This window comes from Nelumbo nucifera, chromosome 6 (assembly GCF_055504915.1).
Source record: "Nelumbo nucifera cultivar China Antique chromosome 6, China Antique-T2T, whole genome shotgun sequence".
NCBI lineage: Eukaryota > Viridiplantae > Streptophyta > Magnoliopsida > Proteales > Nelumbonaceae > Nelumbo > Nelumbo nucifera.
Genome location: NC_142654.1, coordinates 11,808,440 through 11,829,283, shown reverse-complemented (window position 1 = coordinate 11,829,283; position 20,844 = coordinate 11,808,440). Strand labels below are relative to the sequence as shown.

Sequence of the window (20,844 nt, the reverse complement as noted above, 5' to 3'; positions counted from 1 at the left end):
CTGTATTTGTACGCTTCCAATAAGAGTACAAATACAAATATGTATTGGGAAGTGTACAAATACATAATCCACAACCTTGTATGTTGTATTGCACAGTATTACTACAAAGTTTTTGTACTGTATTCTTACCAAATTGAGCCTAAGTGAGCCAAAGGTAAATGGATGGCTCTCCACCTCAAATTTTGGGATTTCAAATAGGGTGAACACCAGAATACCCGCTTCAGAACCAATCAAATTTTAGATGTGGCTAATATATCTTATCTTCTCTAGAAATTCCTTGGCCTTGGTCATTTTGCAGCATCATGTAGAAGCTTGATTTGTCTTTTCATTCATCCAATATACCCTCTCCATCATAAAACTCGAAATGTTATTCTTCATTTTCCCATTACCTCTCTATTTAAGTGGCTGCAGACTATCAGCATCAAAGAGGGTAACTTAAACACTTTGTGATCACCATCTCTAGCTGAATGGAAAAGAGGATTAAACTAAAATTAGAAATCCTAAACCCAATCACTGAAAATACATGTATACGGGTACGGCAAATAAATGGATTGCTTCATTCTTTTTAAAAGAGAGATGGGATTCCAAAGTGCTTCCAATCTCATTTGTGGTCACATCATACAATCTGCAATACTCATAACAGGAGTCCAACTCCAGACTTAAAGAGCATGAGCATCATAACATTGGTAGAAAAATGGACTATGCAGAAGTAATCTATTGACACATGAAATCAGACACCCAACATTTTCTCTAAATGCCATGAAGATTCACTCTTATATGAAAATGTGGCAAAAGCAGCACAAACACATCCTGAGTTATATCGATCAAAAAAACAAAAAAACACGTTCTGAGTTATCCAATGTAACACTACCAAATGCTTATCAAAAGTGGGCACATTATCAAGAAGCCTTGAAATATCACAATAAAGAGGGCCCTTAAAAACTATCAGTTGAAAATGGCTTTATGGATATTTTTCATTTGCCACCCGATGAAGAGTAATTTGACCCTCCAAGTAGCATTACAACACGTGGTATCCAAGTGACACCTCATCACTGAATAAGCAAACCATCTCGGCAAGTCAATTAGTAGCATTTTGCCTAAGGCCGACCTAAAGTATCCCTGCTCGGCCAACCTAAGGGACTCCCATGCAAGGAGCGACCTCCCTTGCAGCCCGGCCGGACTAAGCAAGGTACAAGTGGCAACCTGTAAGGCATGCTCGCCAACCTATTACATGGATCCATTACCAGACCAAGTTCTCCAGAGTGATAACACTCGACCATTAGGCCAATCTACCCGCATCAGAATCGACCGAACAGACCTTAGCTCTCTGCGTAGATTTATAATTGACGGAGATACTCTCTCCCAACTTAGTAGAAATGACTCTTCAGGAATCTAGGGCCCGTTACAGAAAATCTCTAATCCCTCACACCTATATAAAGGCACCACTCTCCTCTAAGAAGGCACGCACGACTAAGCTTTCGCATTCTCCAAACTTCTTACCATTGTAAAGTCGCTAACTTAAGCATCTAAGTGCCCACCTTGGATAAAAACAACCCAGGCACTCTAACATTATTCTCTTGTAGAACTACTTAGCTCGACTAGACTTAGCTCGGCCACCGACAAGGGAAACCTCCGACTCGGCATCTGAGCCACTTGCCAAGTGAGAGCTGCCAAAATCGTGCACCATCACCATCTATAAATAAAGGTTAACCGTGTAATAAAATTTAAAAAGCCAAACCTGGTGAGCCTCTTGAGAAAGAATGATACAAGTCACAAGGTCTAGAGAAGAGTTCTTGGAGTATGAAGTCTCTCGGTAGGTTCTGAATCTACGGATGAAAAAGAGGAAGAATTCAAAAATTAATATGCATTAAACAATTGAAAAATAAAAATAAAGAATTAAAATTAATAAAAGTATTTAAAATAATAAAATTATAATTTATTAAATAACAAATTAAATTAATAATTATTTATTATTTATTTATTATACATTCTCGAAAATTAACAAATTTAGAATAACCAAATATATTTATTCATTGGGGTAAATTGTAAAATATGCATTTTTTCGGTTACAAGAGTCATTTGCAGTGAAGTAATTAGCACAAACTATGAGCAGGAGTAATCCATAAGCCCATTAAATTTCTTCAAGACAGACAGAAAAAATGAAAGATGTAATTCCGTTTCCTTGAAATCCAATTTCAAGCCATTCATATTTTCAGATATATTCCTCTCCTTCCTTCTTTTGACTCAAACAATGCAAAAAGGTACAGCCTCCATTTTAATGGACCTCTTCTATTATAACTCCCACAATTGAGACACCACCTCCTCGTGGGATTTGTATAGGAAGCAAATGCTCCTTGCTTTTAGTTTTTCCCATCCGTTCTGTAAACAATATTTTAGATGAAATCAAGGATTCATTTTGGTTACAGAGCCAACTTTTTCTAAATCAAGTTTCTATGGTAAGGTAAGCTATTTTCAAAAGTCAAACCCCAGATTTTCCAACCTAGTTTCAGGCTTTCAATTAGTTTTCCATCTATTCATTCCTATAACAAGCATAATTTACATCAGCAATTGTATCCCCATTTTTTTTTTGATAAATAATTGTATCCCCATTTTCACATTCATTCCTCCAACCATAGTGAGTCCATCACCATTTAGTCCCCACAAAAATAATCCATATTTACATTTGTACACTTCTATGTAATGTGCCCTACCACATATCCCTGCAACTGCACCTCCCATTTTTGAAGTGGTGGAAATTGCACGAGTCCTTGATAACCAAGTCTCGGCCTATGAAGGTGGACATGAACTTACAAGCAGAATGACAATCTCCACACATCCGTACACTCTTGACTATCCGTATTGGTATTCCATGGGGTAATGTAATTAACCCAAAAGCCAAGGCCTTCATTTCGGTATGAGGAAGACCTACATATTCTTCCTCTTCTGCATTGTGCAGCACATGGTTTGCATCAGAAACATAGCCTAGTTCCTCCATCTTTCCTTCAAGATCAGCTAATTTAGCAGAGATTTCTGCTGGAATGTGGTTTGCAACAAACTCATAGATGGTATTTTTAACTTCAATCCAACTAGAATTCATTCTCATGGGTTTATTCTTGGTTTGTAACTTTGATGCTTCATTCCACTTCCCTACAGTTAAGAGAACCTGTTCTAGAAGTAGATTTGCACTTAGGTCACTTGGTTCCAGTTCTAGAAGCTTCTCTGCTGCATATTTTGCAACCCCCATATTGTTATGTATCCGGCATGATGAAAGAAGAGTCTTCCAAATTAAGGGACCTGGTTCAAATGGGATGGCTTCATCAATGAAATCCAGAGCATCTTCAAATCTTCCAGCTCGTCCCATCACTTCAACCAAGCAGGAATAATGTTCCATGGATGGTTTAATTCCATATATTTCATTCATAGAAATGAACAAGTGAAATGCTTCATCTACCAGACCTTTTTGAGCGCATGCCTTCAAAACAGAGGTAAATGTGCTTGACTCCAATGATTTGTTTTTCCACTTTATCTGGCTAAACAACTCTAGAGCTTCAGATGCATGACCATGATCCACATTCGCAGAAATGATTGATGTCCAAGAAGCAGAGTTCCTGTCATGCATTTTCTTGAAAGCTGTGTCTGAATCAGCAATTCTTCCACAGGCAGAATACATCCTAATAAGAGAATTGCCAGTTACAGGATCCGCAATGAAACCCCTTTTGGTAATATAGGCCTGAGCTTGTGTTCCTACATTTAAAAGGACTGGGTCGGCACAGGACTCAAGAATGTAAGAGGCTGAGGTTGGGTCAATATCCCCTTTAGACTGCTGAATCCTATGTAGAATTTTATGAGTTGTTTCATGGTCTTTAACACTTGAGCAGGCCTGGATCAAGAATCCCCAAGCAATGTCAGCCTCAGGGATTAAAAAGCTCAATTTGAGAGCATGTTCAAGATGCCATTTTTCTGAGTAAACATTAATCAAAGTGTTAATGATAGAAACATTTGATCCATAACCTGATCTGAGTATCTGGCAGTGCAGCTCTTTTACCTTTGTTATATCTCCCAGAGCTAAGCAAGCTAGAAGAACAGAAGTGTAGGTGTACTCATTAGCTTTGTAAAAGTCAAATTGCATTTCCTGAAATAGTCTAAGAGCTTCTTCAAACCAACCATTCCAACAATATCCTGCAATGATTGCAGACCATGGAACTGTGCCGGGGTTTTTTACTTCCGTAAATACCCTCCAAGCTGCTTCTACGATACCACACTTTGAATACATGTCAATCAACGAACTCATGATATATGCATCATATGTCAAATCCAGTTTTATGATCTGTGAATGGAACATTTTTCCTGTTTCAATATCTAATCTCAAAGAACACCATTTTAAGATGCTAGAAATGATGAATTCATCACATTTCCCTCCTTTTAAGCGGTTAAAGATCTTAGGAGGAACTTCATCTGTGTGATTCCATCTCTCATGGTCATTGCACTCAATATACATATCCAAAAGAGAACTGATTACATAAAGATTTGATTCAAATCCAGCTCTGATTATATATCCATGAATTTCCCTGCCATGATCCAACTCTCTTAAGCTAGTGACAGCTTGAAGTATACTAGCTAGTGTGTACTCATCACAGTTAGAAACTTCATCCATTAGTGCTCGAAAGATCCTCAGTGCTTCAAGGCTCTGGAGATTATGCACATGACCCTTAATGACAGTATTCCAGGAAACCAGATCTCTATCTGTCATCTTGTCAAAAACCAAATTCGATGAGTCCATATCTCCACATCTTGAATAGAATTCCATTAAACTATTCTTCAGAAACAGGCAAGAATCAAAACCCATCTTGATTATATAGCAGTGGATCTGAACGCCATAATCCAAGCAACTCAAATTTGCGCATGCTCCAAGTGCCATTGACAAAGCAAAATCATCTAGTGCAGTTCCAGCCCGAAGCATCTCACAAAAGAGGCCAAGCCCCTCTTCCTCAAACCCATTCTGCATATAACCACATAGCATTGAGCTCCAAGATAATAAATTGGGTCGCACGATTCTAGCAAAAACACGAGAAGAATCAGAGAGAGACCCACAGTTAGCATACATGCTCACAAGTGCGTTCTCTACAAAAGAGTCAATCGCACCATCGGTTTTTAAAATCCTGCCATGGAGCTGACGCCCGTAATCGAGATTTTCCATCACGGAACATGCACGCAGAACAATGGAAAAAACAAAAGAATCTGGAATGAGTGATTCATTATAATGATCTTGCACCATATCTTGGAACATCATCAATGTTTCAGTGGCTGGTCCATGACGGGTGTATCCTGACATGAGTATAGTCCATGAGACAAGAGTCCTTACGGGCATTTCATCGAACAGTGCCCGTGCTTTACTCATGAGAGCGGCACTTACATAAAGCTGTAGGTAGAGATTGAAGAAGAAAAGGGTCCGTGTGCTATGCCTATGGAATTGACGTGCATGATTTGCTTTGAGCTTCTTAATGTCATGGGTGGTAATGTTGTTGCTTTGAAGAAGATGGCGTGGGTGGTGAATGTGGTGGATTGACGGAGAGAAAGGGGAAGGTGGAAAGGACGGAATGGCGCATGTTAGCATGGATTGCATGAATTCTCAAGTTTCGTATTTTGAGGTCCGCCGAAGTTGAGCAGAGGCCGGGGCCGGGTTGCTTTACCGGAGTAACTGGCGGCGAATGCTGGAAAGATGATGCGAGTGTCTGCAGAGGCAAACCAGAAGTGAGAAGATTGGGCTCAGCTAAGACAAGGGATGTAGGATGTCAATGTTAAATGGTAAACCCGACTTGACCGGGTTAGGGTCAATATATTTGGTTTAGGGTCGGGTTAGGGTTTTGATTTTAAACTGAATGGGTTCAGATTTTGGTTGACCCGCCCTATCGGGTCATGATACTCTGCATATATATAAAATATTTTTGTAACTTTTTTACTTTTAACTCTATAACTTTAACGTTTAAGATTATTTGTATGTTGGTTTTGATTTTTTTTTTAAATGGGAAAAGTGATATCTTGGATTCTATAAAATAATTTTCTAACTTAAATTAATAGATTTTAGGTCTTCAAAATGTATTAAAAAAATACAATTTAAATGTTATAAGTTAAGTCAGGGCGATATCGGATTAGACCCTATAGGGTTGGGTCAGGTTCAGAAACCATGTATTTTTTTAAGACGGTTCGAGTTGATTTAGGTTGAGGCATTGTAAGGTTGGGTTAGGGTTGAGACAAACTCGTGCCAAACCTAACCCATTGTCATCCCTAATTAAGACTTTGTCTGAATGCATATGGGTGAAGCGGTCATTTGAGTTGTAATAAAGGGGGCAAGAACGAAATTTCACTAGTTAACGATTTAGAACGAGAAATTAGGGGCTACACAATGGGGGTAGCACGTCCCCAGAAATCAAAACAAGAAATGAAAACTAAAGCTCTAGGGATACTGAGACAACATTAGAATCATCATGATTTGTAAGCCAATCTGCAACCATGTTTCATTCTCTAAAAATGTGCTCCATCAATGTTAAATATTCAGGAGATTGGAATCTAGATAGCATATTTTCACATAGTAATCAGCATAACCAACTTGATACCAATCAATTGGTTAAAACTTCCTTTTCATGTGAGAGGTCCCTTAGTTGATGCAATTGGGATTTACTCCTCACAGAGCCATGGTTCAAATTATCGATACGATACGCCCAGTATGGGGTGTATCGTATCGTATCTTTTCAAAAAGATACGGTCCGAAATGCTTATTTCCAAGTATTTCGGACCCCCAATTTTTTTAATAATAAAAAGCATGTTAAAAACTTCCCAAAAAACCAATGTGAAAAAAAAAACTAAAAAAATAAAGTTTCAACCGCTTCTAAGTACCGATACAATACGACTGAAACTCGTATCGTATCAATACTTTGAACCTTGCACAGAGCACACCTCACACCAAATTTACATCATAGCTATCATGTATTGGGAACATCTCCATGAATAACAACACAAAATACCAGAGATTGAACAAACAATTTCAAGTTCAACCCCCAATAGGGATGGCATGGCAATAGGGCAGTTTCATAAATTCTAGATCCTATCCACCTCCGAACCGGTCCCTGTCCCAAAACCTGTAGCTGATTGGATTTTGAGAATCTAAACCATCACTACACATGAAAATGCAAAACCCTTACAAACCATATAACACAAATAAACAACAAAATTTCTAATTATTTGATTAAGATATATAGAAAACACATATATTATCAATTATCCTTTACATAAAATTCAAAGCATTATTAAATTTAACACAGTATATAAAATTTATATGCTTTTCAACAATATGCAGGTGAGAGAGGGTCAAGTTTAGCCTAATACCCAAGGATTAAAGTATCGGTATTAGGTATCATATCGGATAATTCAGATACGGATACGAATACAAAGATGGAGACGAAGACAAAGACGGAGACAGAGACGGATACGCTTTGGAAACGCATGGATATGAACGAAAAAAGATGAAAACGCATGGATATGCTAGGAAGATACATACAAATTTCATAAAAATATTACTAACACTAAATATAAAATCAAAATGATCACAAAATAATATATAAATACATAAAAAATGTAAATACTAAGATTATATGTGAAGAAATATATTACGATTAATAAACTGGGATGCATAATTTTATTTATAGTGCATCAATCAAGAGTCCAAGACACTAAACATATGCACCTATTATATTTTAATTATTATATCAATTATTTTTTATTTTACTATTTTAATTTTTTAATATTAAGAAAAAGTCAACTAAATGTTAAATTTTCAAGTGTAAATTAAAATATCAATTAATAATTTATAAAAATATAATCTTCACTTAAAGTATATCAAATTTATTAAAATTTCTAAGATACATATAATATACAAATTCATAGTTTTTAATTACTAAAATAATTATTCCATTATTAATATTTTTATTTCTATAAATTTTATGAAATAAAAAATCATCTTTTGAAATAAACGTAGATTAATGGATTTGATAGATTCAATTTAATATTATATTCTTCAATATTTTGTATATAATATTTTTAATTTTTGTAAATAATAAATATGTTGCTATTACTTATTAATGTAAATTAAAATATTAAGTTAATGACTAATAAAAGTACATAAAAATTTTAAGATTTATATCATATGCAAATTTATAAACTTTAAGTATTAAAATAATTATTCTATTATTAATATTCTATTTGTATAAATTTCTTGATATTAAAAACCAATCTTTTTTATATAAATGTAGATTTGATACATTATTTATTCTATTAGTTTATAAAATACTATTCTTAAATATTATTTTTTTAATTTTTAGTTAAAATTGTTAAATATAAATACGTTTTTTATTTAAATTGGATATGAACACAAAAGGTTAATAAAATTTATTTTATCTTATTTTATATCACAAATTGAAGCATGACTTAGTGGTTTGGTAGCGCAATGAGATAAATGTGATTTGATGATACCAATACGTTATGTATCTCATATCATTAGTAATCGATACCAATACAATACGCCTCGTATAGGACATATCGTATAAATCCTTGTTAATACCCAACCCATACTTGTATAGGTTGTAGAATCTCAAAACCCATCCTTCAAGGGAAAAAAAAAAACACCCCATTAGGGAGGGTAAGAGTGGGTATCCACTAGTAAGGGTAGAAATTACCATCCCTAACCCCCACCAACACTTCCCAAACCCAAGGTTCAAAGTATCAATACATATCACACACAATACATATTTTTAGAGTCAGCCATTACAAAAAGTTATGATAAATGGCCATATGGAATGGTTCAAAGCTTGAAAGTTGAAACAATTTCAATCCATGAGTATCACCCCTTTCAATCACAATACTCAGGTATGGATGCTTTGAACCATCCCCCCCCACCCCCCCCTGCCAAAAGTAAACTCAGAAAGCCCAAACCTTAAATTATAACCCCCATTTGGGTGCCAATATTTCTATGCAGGAAGCACATTCTCAGGAAAGAATATTGTAAGACAGTCTGCATTTTCGTCTTTTCTCATCTAGCCATCAAAAGACTCTAACCAAACAGTCTATGGGCTGTCAAGATCTTTCTATAAAAACCCACTACGTCTTTTGGCTGTCAAATCTTCCAAAAGATCTTTCAAAAAAGACATTGCCAAAGACTAACAAAACTTCACATGACAAAACGACTGGTCAATTTGCAGAACCAAACATTAGATCATTTATTTTGTTGATGCCAATATCAGATATAGGCTCGATTGGCTGTTCGTCCCCTTCCATAGGCACAAAGCTTGAAGGCTCTCTACTGTATTCATCTGAGAATTTAAAAAAATTATTAGATTCAAGTACATATAACTATGAAAACATGATATCTTATTATTTTACAAGGTAAAATTTAAAAACCTAACCAAGGATCGAAGACCATACACAGCTCACACTGATATGGAGCAGAGCAAAATGAAATGTTCTTGACCTCCTTTTAGAAAAAGTAACTAAAAAAAGAAAGAAGTTGATGTAATTAATTATTTAAGGTAGTGTTTGACAACATTCCAATGGAATGTTTGTGGTGTTCCTGGAACCAAAAATAAACCATCCTTTGCTCAAGAAACACCAGAAACATTCCCGTCACATGACATCAAACAATGCCTAATAGCTGAGTATTAGTTTTATTAACTTCACCTTTAACTGGTACGCTTCATAAATTCTACCTTGAATTTTAATACCTAATGGTGCAACTGTATTGTTTCTGACAAATCTGAATAAATGGAATAAACCAAAAAACACTTCTTTTTTTAGAACCTCTGGGTAATTGCTTTTAGTTCTAGCTAAAACCTGTTATATATTGCAAAGGTGCGCGAAGGAGAAAAAATGATTATAGATGTTCCTGTGCAGAAAGGTGGCATCCTGTGATTGAGCAACTTTACAAGGATTGATGATGAGGTGGGAAAACATGTACCTAAGATTAGTAGACTTGCTGTTCTGGGAAATCCACAAAAGGTCAAATCTAATGAATTTGATTATGATGGACCTAGAATTTTCTTATCAAAAACAAATGAGACATTGTGAATAACCATATCCTTTACAGGCTTTCAAGGTGCTAACAAAGGCAAGCAGAAGGCTCACCAAACATAATGTTCAGAGAAGTTGAAGGAGGTGTGGCCATGAAATTCAAACCAAAGTAAAATGCCATGGCTAATAGTACTGTCACCAAAGCATAAGCTGGCACAGCCAACGCCCAATACCTGAAATGCAGATCAGCAAATCAAAATATTGGTCAAGTGTTATATATATATATTGGTCAAGTGCAACTCATTCCCCATCCACAACCCAAAAAAGATATCGTTAGCAAAAAACAAGATAGAATAGGGGATTAGGTCTCATTGTGCCTGTCATTTGTCGATGGCATAGTATTAATTGGTTAAACTAAAAATGGATTAAATGCAAAATTAGGTTTGTGGACAACTACCTTGGAAAAAAGAATAGGACTAGAACAGAATATATGCAACGTAAATTCAATAATGATAGGAATGCAAATTAGGATACACTTGAGATTGGAGAGATAACTGAACGTGACCTCTTCCATTATCTTGTTTCAATAAACCATTACAAGGGGGAGATTGAGGAGGATGTCACCCATAGAATTAAAGCAGGATGGGCAAAATGGAGGGGTGAGGTGCATCTAGGTCCTGTATGATGGATGAATACCACTTGGGTTAAAAGGAAAATTTTATAAAATGGTTGTAAAGCCAGAAATGTTGTATGGAGCAGAGTGTTGGGCAGCCAATAAGCATGTCTAAAAAATGAGTGTGGCAGAAATGTGTATGTTGAGATTGATGAGTGGAAAAAGTTGGACAGGCTCAGAAACAAACTCATTCTAAGGAACCTAGGACTAGGAGTAACTCCAACAGGTGTAAAAATGGAAGAAGTAAAATAAGATGGTTTGGTCATGTTCATGGAAGACCACATCTACAGCACACATAAGAAGATAAAGATATATTACAAGTGGAAGGGGTTAGAAATTCTTGGAGCAGACCAAAAAGGGCAATGGATATGGATAAGGAATGATTTAAGGTCCCATAATTTAACAATGGATATGGCACCTAACAGAGCACAATGGCAAAATAGAATTCATGTAGCCAACCCCACATAGCTTGGACAAGGCTTAGATTATGATGATGATGATGGTGGTGGTGGTGGTCAAGACACCACCAGACAGGACACATGAAACAAGCCTCTTGGGCCAAACTTTGATGCCAGAATTGGGTATGCAAATGTGAACAGGACCAATGGAGCAGAACCTACAAATAACTTTGGTTTTGGAGTGCCTCTTAAGATCAAGCTTAGGGGATTTTGTCCAACATTAAAGAAAAATACACAAACAGGTGTATCTAGTTAGTTCATCGTCATCATCTAAGCCTTATGCCAACTATATGGGCTTGGCCATAGATGTATCTAGTTAGCTACTTAACCAAAATATAACAGTGCACATCAGAAAAGAAATTCAGTGATAGAAAAGTATAAGAACAACGATTACCAACCTGCTAGGATAGTATGTGATTCCTACATAATGGAGCCAAGGCTCAGGAAGATATGCCCATATGAAGAAAATGACTGCTTGCAGAGAATAATGCAAGTGCATCAGTACTTTGAAAGAATTATCACTGGTTGAATTATTAATTACAAGTGGATTATAGTTAATAATAGTTCTGAATCTAAGAAACTGATTTACAGATATAAGTCAAAGTTACACGTAACTAATGGTGTGCAACCAACAACCCCTTGATGTAGCACATTTGATATATAGCATGAAGGAAATAATATATGTACATGTCATTGGAAGAAGAGTCAAGAGCCCTGAAATAAATCAGATTATTAACAAACAAAAGTCATCTTCCTTCTCTATTTTTTCTCTATTTTTCCCTTTGTTTAGCTATGTAATCTTATTGATGAAGGAAAATAAAGTACAATCAGACAAAAATGCAACTACTGATTAAAAGGAAAAGGCAGATTTAAAATACAGGAAAAATAAAAAGACAACGAGTATGAAGTGTCAAATTATCATCATACATATCCAGCTGGACAACCTACAAAATGTTGAAAATGAGGGCATTCCCATCTAATTGATTTTTTTAAAATGACTGCAGTACAATTAAAAAACAAAAAAAAAAGCATTATCATTTTATAAAATAATATTAATTTTCCTTCCAAAATATTGTGCAACAATTACTTCAAGAAATTATCATACATATCCAGCTGGACAACCTACAAAATGTTGAAAATGAGGGCATTCCCATCTAATTGATTTTTTTAAAATGACTGCAGTACAATTAAAAAACAAAAAAAAACATTATCATTTTATAAAATAATATTAATTTTCCTTCCAAAATATTGTGCAACAATTACTTCAAGAAATTATCATACATATCCAGCTGGACAACCTACAAAATGTTGAAAATGAGGGCATTCCCATCTAATTTATTTTTTTAAAATGACTGCAGTACAATTAAAAAACAAAAAAAAAACATTATCATTTTATAAAATAATATTAATTTTCCTTCCAAAATATTGTGCAACAATTACTTCAAGAAATAGTAGCCTGTGTAAATACCATTTTATACATCCATTGCTTACTAGTAGCCTGAGGCCAAACTTGTGTACCGCATGTTTGTTGGAATATACACTGTGTTGTCAGTCTCACGACCATTGCATCCCAGCCCCATGAACAAAAAGCCATAGGTTTGCATTTTTCACTATCCCCATTAAAAAATAGAAAAGAAAAAGAAAAAAAAATCCTCGGTCCTGTTACTAATAAGTGGAGTAGGTGCTCAGAAGTCAGAACATAAACAATTAAATGAAATGGAAACTTAGGATTTATAACCTATTTGGTATAATAATAATAATAATAATAATAAAGATAAATGAAGAAGTAGGCAAAATATATGAGTGCGGCAGAAATGCATATGCTGAGATCAATCAATGGAAAAACTAGAAAAGAAAGGATCGGAAATAAAGTCATTCAGAAGAACCTAGGAGTAGCTCCAATAGGTGATAAAATGAGTAAAAGTAGGCAAATATGGTTTGGTCATATGCATGGAAAACCATCATCAACACCTATAAGAAGAAATGATCTGTTGCAAGTTTAAGGGGCTAGTAGAAGGACTAGGCGTAGACCAAAAAGGACATGGATAGAGGTAGTAAGAAATTATTTAAGTGCCAATAATTTAACAATGGATATGGCATTAAACAAAACAGGATTCATGTAGCCAACCCCATAAGGTTGGGATAAGGCTTGGATGACAATTTATGAAGATGCCTTAAGTTGCACACTTTGTATTTCAAGATGCCATGGATGAAAACCTTTATATTTTATGCACCCATGCTTGAGATTATGACTTTTTAGGAATAAAGATGAATGTTATCATAACATAGAGAACAATTTGATAATATGACCAGTAACTTTCCTCAAACATCTTCAAATCCACCGGAACAAGATTTCACTCAGAGTGCCAATTATCTGGTCTCTATGGCATCTAAGAGAGTAAGAGACCAACAGCCTGCATCTCCACCTCTAATCCAACTGATAACTACCTGAAGTTACACCCATCTTCACTAAAGATAGTCCTTTAGAATATCTCAGAACCATCAGGACCTGAGAATCCTATAACAACCTTCCCAGTGAGATCTGTAGTGCTTTCCACCTACCCCATAGAATAAAAAATAAATAAATCTTAGGCTCCTGTGTTCCAAGAGAGTAGCCGTGAACTGAGCCCGATTGCTCCTTTGTAAGATATCCTGCCTGTAGTCCAATAAATTCGAAACATTATGCCACCACTTAATAAATTTGTTTCCTCGCAATTGAGATATTCTTAGTTCTTACTTCTCTACAACATTTCCATCTGAAATTTGCTTGCTTGCCTAACAAGTTATAGATTTATTCTGCATAGTACCACATGAAAACATATATCCTCACTTTGATTTATAGCTAAGCCCAAAAAAGCCACAATACCCATTTCAGTCAAACTAGCTATGACTAGTTATACAAATTAGCCAGCACTAACAAAACAAATGAAAAGGCTTGAGAAAGTACAGAACATACCAGTGATGATGACGGTTGAAATGGAGACCACAAAGCCATAAACTTCAGAAGGCTTTGCACCATGTTCTTCAGATACAGAAAATCCAGAGGCCTTGTCATCATGATCTGAAAAGGAAACCGTTGCCCTCTCCTTTGATAGACTCTTAATTCTTTTTGGGCTGTTGAGAGAAGGAGATTCGTCCATCCCTTGTGCTTTTAATACTCCACCTCACACAAGATGCATGCTATTGGAAGGCAGATCCATAAACTATTGCAGAGTCAATACCATGCAGGCTATTAAATAGGATATGGTGTAGCATATACTGGGAATACTTCAAAAAGACAGTGATGGTAAAGTTTAATAAATGAAAATTGTTGCACATGTGGGTGGGGATGTGGGATGTCACAAGATCATGAAAATATCTGAAATATCATGAAATCTTTTGAATTTTGAAGCATTGACATTGCAAAATTTTGGTCAGTTCTCTAGGTGATGTCAACAAGCCAACAGATTAATACCTAAGGAATTTTCCCACATGAAAATCAAGTGGCAACACCAGCAGGTTCCATATGGAACTTGTAACATGGCGGAACAAAAGAGGGAAGAGGGTTGATATAGTCTTTTACATTTTTTTCAATTAAATATGCCACATGTGCAACAAAAGGAGGGAAGAAGGAGGTCCATGTTAGACCTGTGGAGGAAGACACCTTGCCTTCTACATACTTTACATTTACCCATGCTCATAGGAGTCCCACTCAAGAAACATTTACATATTAAAAGAAAATATCAGAAAAGAAACAAATCCTTAAGTTCATAAGATCTTTATTGATCCATAATTTTCTTCTTAAAATAAAAATAATTAAAAGAAATTACAAAAAAAAACATGATGAAATGAACTTAATTTTCAGAAATTACAATCCATAAAGAACACAAAAAAGGTTTCCAATCCATAAAGAACACTAATTCAAGGAAAATACAAAGAGGAAGAATGAGAAGAATCCAATGCTAACATGCAAAAACAACCTCAACAGCATTGTAATAATGCAAATAAACTTTTATATATTACATGTATCAAAAAGTAAAGAATACAAATTTAAAAACATAAAACAGAGGAGCTTACAATCTGAAGTCTGAACAAATTTACCACACAACTTGAAGACATTTCTGGGGTGAACAAGTCTGGAGCTTATTCCTTGTGGTCATTTCCACAAAATTACACCAACGACAATTAATAACAATAATCAACAATTCCACCCCCTGCCCCACCCCAAAGAAGAAGAAAACATCTTAGGACCCATAGAAAGGTGGATGCATAATAAACCAAATATCTTCGGTATGCCAACTTATATTGGAAGGCATCTAAGTTGCTCTCTCCACTCTGTTTTCAAGAGATAAATTTCAGTCACAAACCTTAGCACTGTCTAAAAATAAGTCTTTTTCTAAGAAACAGTGTCATTTCACATAGAAAGAAGAGTGATGCATGCAAAACCAGTAAACCAAGTACATGATAAGTATTGGTTTTTCTCTCTAATGGAGATTAAAGGACACATACACAGAGGAAGGCCGGGTGGAACCCATATGACCTTCAAAAGCAATGGTGATAGGAGAAAAGGAAGACAAAGCCTACTCTGTAGAGATGCACATCGAAAAACATGATGGAGAAGGAGAGGAAAGGGGGCAGATAGTGGCAAAGCCCCACTTTTCGATCAGAGAAGAGGATAGGATAGTAGACAAAGGCCCTAGAAGGAGAAAAGAGAAAATATAAATATAGAGAAAAATAAATACCTGCTTGATATAAACTATAAAGTTTGATCGACTTGTTCTCAGTTAGAGATCCTTCGGTAGATTGCTCCTACACTCCAAACCCTCACCAAATAGAACCCTAGCTAAGTCAGAATCTTTCATATGTTATAAAAATTGGAGGGGAGGCACGTAAAGCCGGTATATTTCAGAGAAGAAGAAGTAGAGATGAAATCCGCTGACGAAGTAGGAACCCAAACAAGGACGGGGGAGAGAGAGAGAGAATCCAGATGTGTTAGTGTTAGTAATTGTGCTGCTACATAGGAGTTCGGAATACACAGTGATTTAGAATGCAATCATGACAAGGAGATGCAGAGGGAATTCTCTACTAATCTAAACGGTATTCGAAAATCCGATTTCGAATCCGAGATTCAGTTTATTCGAATCGAATTCTGATACTATTCTTTTAATCGAATAAATAATCGAATCGAATTTGGATATACACTAATCCGATCCGATAAATATCCAAACCGATTATATATATATATATATATATATATATATATATATATATATATATTGTATATATTATATATTATATTATTATATAATATAATATAAAAGTTAAAAAAATGAAAATGAAAAATAAGATTAGTTCGAAAATCTCAAAAGTCAAAACTTAAAATCGAACATTACATTAGAAGTTTCGAACTCTTTCATTTTACCTCTCAAAACCCTAACCCTTCGTCTGTCACTCCCTTCACCGTCGTCGGTTGCCGCCCGAGCAACCACCATCGGTCCATAACCGATTACATCCTCATCGTCCGACCAACCACCAGCCTTTCGTCGGAGTTCGAACGCCATCATCATTCATCTCGTCTTTCTTCTTAGGCTCTTACCTCTATCTCTCTTCTCTCAGTCTTTGACTCGCCGCCCAAGCAACCACCATCACCGACGGCATCGTCAATGATAGTGGTTGAGCATCGGCCTCCGGCCATAGCTCAAGATCAACGCCATCTCTTTCGCCCAATCGCCTGTTCGCCGCTGCTCAAGCTCAAGCAACCCTCAGGCCTCAACCGTCCAGCATCACCAGCTTTGTGCTGCAACCCATGACTGTCAGTGGGAACCCATCGCATTTGCACCACTGGGAACCCACGCTTGTCGCCGTCCCCTACCTCTTTACTCAAGGTGATTACAGTCTTACAGTTACATGTAACTCAAGGAATTTGAACCCAGGTTGGTTTAATCTCCTCTTTTCTCTTAAATACCTCAGGTTTATTATTCTCTCGATTGATTTCCCCTTGATGGATTTAACATTCTTCAGTGGAATTCTTTTTCTCATTAGTACAGGTGGTAGACAATGAAACCAACAGACAGAAAAGCACAAAAGATCCTATAGAGACCAACGGGGCAGATTTCTTTGGCAGTCAAACTCAAATCAAGGTCAGAGGTTGTTGCCAGGGCACCTAGAACTTCGTATGTTGCCAGAATCCTTTGTTCTTAGAAAAGATTGATGAAAAGAGTCATGTTGTGAATGAGGGGGAGGTGAAGGCAGTGGTTTTTATCTTCACTGCACTTAAGAACACCCATAGCATTTACCTCAGGTTTATTATTTCTCCAACCATGCTTTTAACTCTTCACTGCACTTAAGAACACTCGTAGCATTTTAGTTTTTATTCAGAAATTAACCTAAATGGCAGTGGTTTTTATCTAATGTCAGGCTATGAGAAATTGAGAGGAATTACTTTGTTCCCGTTACCGAGTACCATAGCCATAGGACCATAGCTTTTTCCTACAGAATCATACAACTTGGGTATTGCTTCATGGTTATTCTTTTTTACCTTTTGGTTTTGCATTTTATATATCAATCAGCTTGTTGATGTACCATGTAAAGCTTGGATTAGCACAACCAGGTCTTATTTTCACCTTTGGCTCAGTTTGGATACAAATATGTACAGTGCAAAAACCTTGTATTTGCATAGTACATATTTGTATTTGTACTCTTTCCAAACTGAGCCCTACATGAACAACAATTTCTTCAAGAACTAGGTGCTAATTTGGAGAAAGAATATTTTACATTCAATGTGTTTTCAGTTGCTTTCAAGGGGAAAGAATGTTTTACATTCAGTGTGTTTTCAGTTGTTTAGGAAGCTTTTTTTTATTAAAATTAAATGTGATGTTTTGAAAAGTTAGACTCAGATTAGGAGTTTTACTGTATATAATATTTTGCACTAATATTTGTATTTGTACACTTTCCAAACTGAGCCAGGCATTGTAGGACAGTAGGAGGACCTCTGTGAATGTGATTATTGTCTTAAACCTCCGTGTGGTTGCTGTCTGAGGTGGCACTTATATGGTCTCACCTATTAAAATAGAAAGCCTTTTGTTTCATCAATAAAGAATTGAGATGGAATATGACATGGAGACGCGGAATTTGCTAATTTCATCAATCAAAAGTTAAAAGAAACAACAGAAAGTTATTAATTCTTTTGTCTTTGTCATTTCTTTTGCCTCTCTCTGTGTCTCGTGAACAAACCTTCCAGCAAGAAAAGCAATTCCCAGGACAACGGTGAACACATCAACCACCTCACAAACTGAAATGTATAAGCTATACGGCCCATACCATGTGGTTGATAATTAAGTTCTCGGCTAGCTTAGCAAAGTTATTTGAACCAATAATAATATCCACATATTTCTTGCAAGAAATTTTGCATAAATTCTGAAATAAATATGGATGGCGATTCAGAACAGCCAAATTTTTAATAAATTGAATAATAGTATGGCAAAAGAAAAAGATATATCATTATATATAGTAAGAAATTAAAGAACTATTACTCTTTAAATTTGTTAGCTGTGGCCTGTGGGTTTTGAATTTGATGCCCTCAGGATTTGAATAATTGAATCAGTGTTTGTGGCTATAGGTACAGATACTGTTATCAAGTTCTACCTTCTCCATGCATCCAGAGAACTATTGACAGTGTTGAACATTGTTCCAGAGTTCATACCATGAAGAAAAGTAATGTGCGCCAACAGGTACCCTTTTGCACCCTTTGAAGTTCTATTGCATCCATCGCTCTCCCTCCTTTCTTTGCAGGTTCACACATATACTCACGGGTTTTCATGTTTCTGTGTTCTTTTTTTTTTCTTTTCTTGTGAAGGAGAAGAAGGCTTATGAAGTCAAGAATGTGAAGTCTAACAACTTTAATTTCCTCATAATTCCATCTGAAAATGAAGATCTTAGTGTCTCACTTTTGATTGGAAAAAAAATCTTTATCCTTTGGTTTGGAGTTCGGATATTGCTAGCAACCTCTCTTCTATGTATTCTGGCTTTCCTTGTTATGTAAGCATACTCTGTCCCTCTTTATTTTATCCTTGTTCACCATTTCGGAACTTAATGCCATATGTGGTTACTAAGGTCAAGTGTATCATCTTTTTAAAGTTTTCATATTCATGTTATTCTTATTGGTAATGGTAACTATAAGAGGTTCACTAGATTAATACTCAATCCATATGATGGCTTCTTTGAAATTGTTTCTGTTGGTTAGAAGGATCAAGGATGCATCATGTTGATACTTCTTTATCAATTTGGAAAGAGCTGAAAGTAAACACAGAATGCCTCATAAGGGGATAAATAACAGTTGAAGGCTACAAATGTAGTGCATCAGGCCCGGTAGATGAAAGAATACCGGGTGTAAGTGGGGTATTGATTGTAAAACTGGAATTAATCTAATCAGATTTGAATTAATCTAATCCCTAACTTGCAAAATTTGTCTACTGCAAAATAATTAATCTAATCGAATTCGAATTCATATTCGAAAAGCCAATCGGTCGGATTTGAATCGAATTGAATATTCGATTTAATAATCGAAATCGAATTCGAATTGATGTATTTGATATCCATCAAATATCGAATCGAATTCGAATATCAGTATCTATAATCGGTTTCGAATTCCAAATTGAAACCAACCACAAAATCAAAAGAATGCCCAATTAACAAACTCGGGTTCAATGTGGCAAGAATCGGCATAAACATATCAACAGAATAATTACAGCGGCATAAATAATGTTTTATCATTTCCAACAACAACCATGCTTAAAACACTGCATAATAATCCAGAATAATGCAAACTACAAGCCAGAAGTAATCTGTCAAGGAGCACTAACGGATACGGAGCGAATAGTGCTAACCTTCATTTCTGTCAAGCCAGAATAATTATGCAAACTACAATCCAGAACGTTCTGTCAAGCCAGAATAATTACATCACAAGAAATCCTTAATTACGACGAAGGAAAAAGAAAGAATACCTGATCCAAATGATGTTCTTCGAGTCACCGGCGGACCAAGGAAGGGGCGGTATTTCTTCCCAACATGGCCAACGGATGAACAGATACGCAGCGAATAGTGATAGCCTTCATTTCTCCTCAATAATTTACAGCTGCAAATCAGGCCATGCCAGACTTGGGTTTTCAGGCCCACAAACCGGCACGACAACGCAGGCCATGCTGGCACAGGCTTGTGACATAGCATGGTCATATATACATATATATGACACACACGGCTAGGACTGCCAATGGGTTGGTTCTGGATCAGAACCTGGTAGAACCGGTTCCGAACCGACAAGAAAATCATTGACCTGAAAAATCAATATGAATTTTTGCTGGATGCCTACACCATAACAATAAGCTAAAAACACACCCAAAATCAATATAGATTTTAGCTACAGTGGATAGCTCTTAGGGCACCAGCACACACCGACACATGGCTGCTATAGGTTTATTTATGGGGTTTTTACCGTTCGGTCCACCCTAGAAATCCTAACTCAACCGTACAGTTCAGGGTAGGTGCCAGCTCGAAATTGATGCCAATTCACCGGTGGGTATGGGTGTTATAGGTGGAGCTGTTTATAAATTTGAATTATTGTAAATCTGCAGTTCAAATCAGAATTCTGAGGGGGAGTGCAGTCTAAAGATCTTTTTTAGG

At 36.0% G+C, this 20,844-nt stretch overlaps 2 protein-coding genes and 1 long non-coding RNA gene across 18 annotated transcripts; 1 reads left to right on the top strand and 2 right to left on the bottom strand.

Annotated features, from left to right (window-relative positions):
• Positions 1–2,555: 2,555 nt before the first annotated feature.
• LOC104588064 (pentatricopeptide repeat-containing protein At4g13650-like) lies at positions 2,556–7,741 on the bottom strand. Of its 2 annotated transcripts, XM_088889413.1 has the most exons (2): positions 5,092–5,225; positions 2,556–4,999 (listed from the first exon to the last, which is right to left on the bottom strand). In XM_088889413.1, the coding sequence occupies exons 1-2, from the start codon at positions 5,098–5,100 to the stop codon at positions 2,708–2,710; spliced, it is 2,301 nt and encodes a 766-aa protein (XP_088745539.1). In that variant the 5' UTR covers positions 5,101–5,225; the 3' UTR covers positions 2,556–2,707. The 2 variants fall into 2 exon arrangements, with proteins under 2 accessions (XP_088745539.1, XP_010244176.3); XM_010245874.3 differs by having other exon boundaries at positions 2,556–7,741.
• Positions 7,742–8,956: 1,215 nt separating this feature from the next.
• Positions 8,957–20,376, bottom strand: LOC104588025 (Phosphatidylinositol N-acetylglucosaminyltransferase, GPI19/PIG-P subunit). 14 transcript variants are annotated; one of them, XM_010245854.3, is made up of 7 exons: positions 20,169–20,373; positions 20,052–20,102; positions 14,144–14,367; positions 11,803–11,901; positions 11,586–11,658; positions 10,171–10,289; positions 8,957–9,362 (listed from the first exon to the last, which is right to left on the bottom strand). In XM_010245854.3, exons 3-7 carry the CDS (start codon positions 14,325–14,327, stop codon positions 9,241–9,243), a joined length of 597 nt encoding a protein of 198 aa, XP_010244156.1. In that variant the 5' UTR covers positions 14,328–14,367; positions 20,052–20,102; positions 20,169–20,373; the 3' UTR covers positions 8,957–9,240. The 14 variants fall into 14 exon arrangements, 13 of the variants coding, with proteins under 13 accessions (XP_010244156.1, XP_010244135.1, XP_010244140.1 ...); XM_010245833.3 differs by having other exon boundaries at positions 14,144–14,390; positions 20,052–20,085; XM_010245838.3 differs by having other exon boundaries at positions 20,052–20,085.
• On the top strand, positions 16,962–20,043 carry LOC148790604 (uncharacterized). 2 transcript variants are annotated; one of them, XR_016077872.1, is made up of 3 exons: positions 16,962–17,099; positions 17,214–18,896; positions 19,022–20,043. It is a non-coding gene; the product is annotated as an uncharacterized LOC148790604 (long non-coding RNA). The 2 variants fall into 2 exon arrangements; XR_016077873.1 differs by lacking the exon at positions 16,962–17,099 and having other exon boundaries at positions 17,198–17,467; positions 18,785–18,896.
• Positions 20,377–20,844: the final 468 nt, after the last annotated feature.

Bases quoted from the DNA above. Each gene is read 5' to 3' on its own strand.
- LOC104588064 (XM_010245874.3), bottom strand. From the start codon at position 5,623: ATGCAATCCATGCTAACATGCGCCATTCCGTCCTTTCCACCTTCCCCT.
- LOC104588025 (XM_010245854.3), bottom strand. From the start codon at position 14,327: ATGGACGAATCTCCTTCTCTCAACAGCCCAAAAAGAATTAAGAGTCTA. The intron at 11,902-14,143 runs GTATGTTCTGTA...GATTTATTTCAG, and splicing joins TTCAACCGTCATCATCACTG to GGCTCTTGACTCTTCTTCCA. The intron at 10,290-11,585 runs GTTGGTAATCGT...TCTGCATTTCAG, and splicing joins ATCACATACTATCCTAGCAG to GTATTGGGCGTTGGCTGTGC.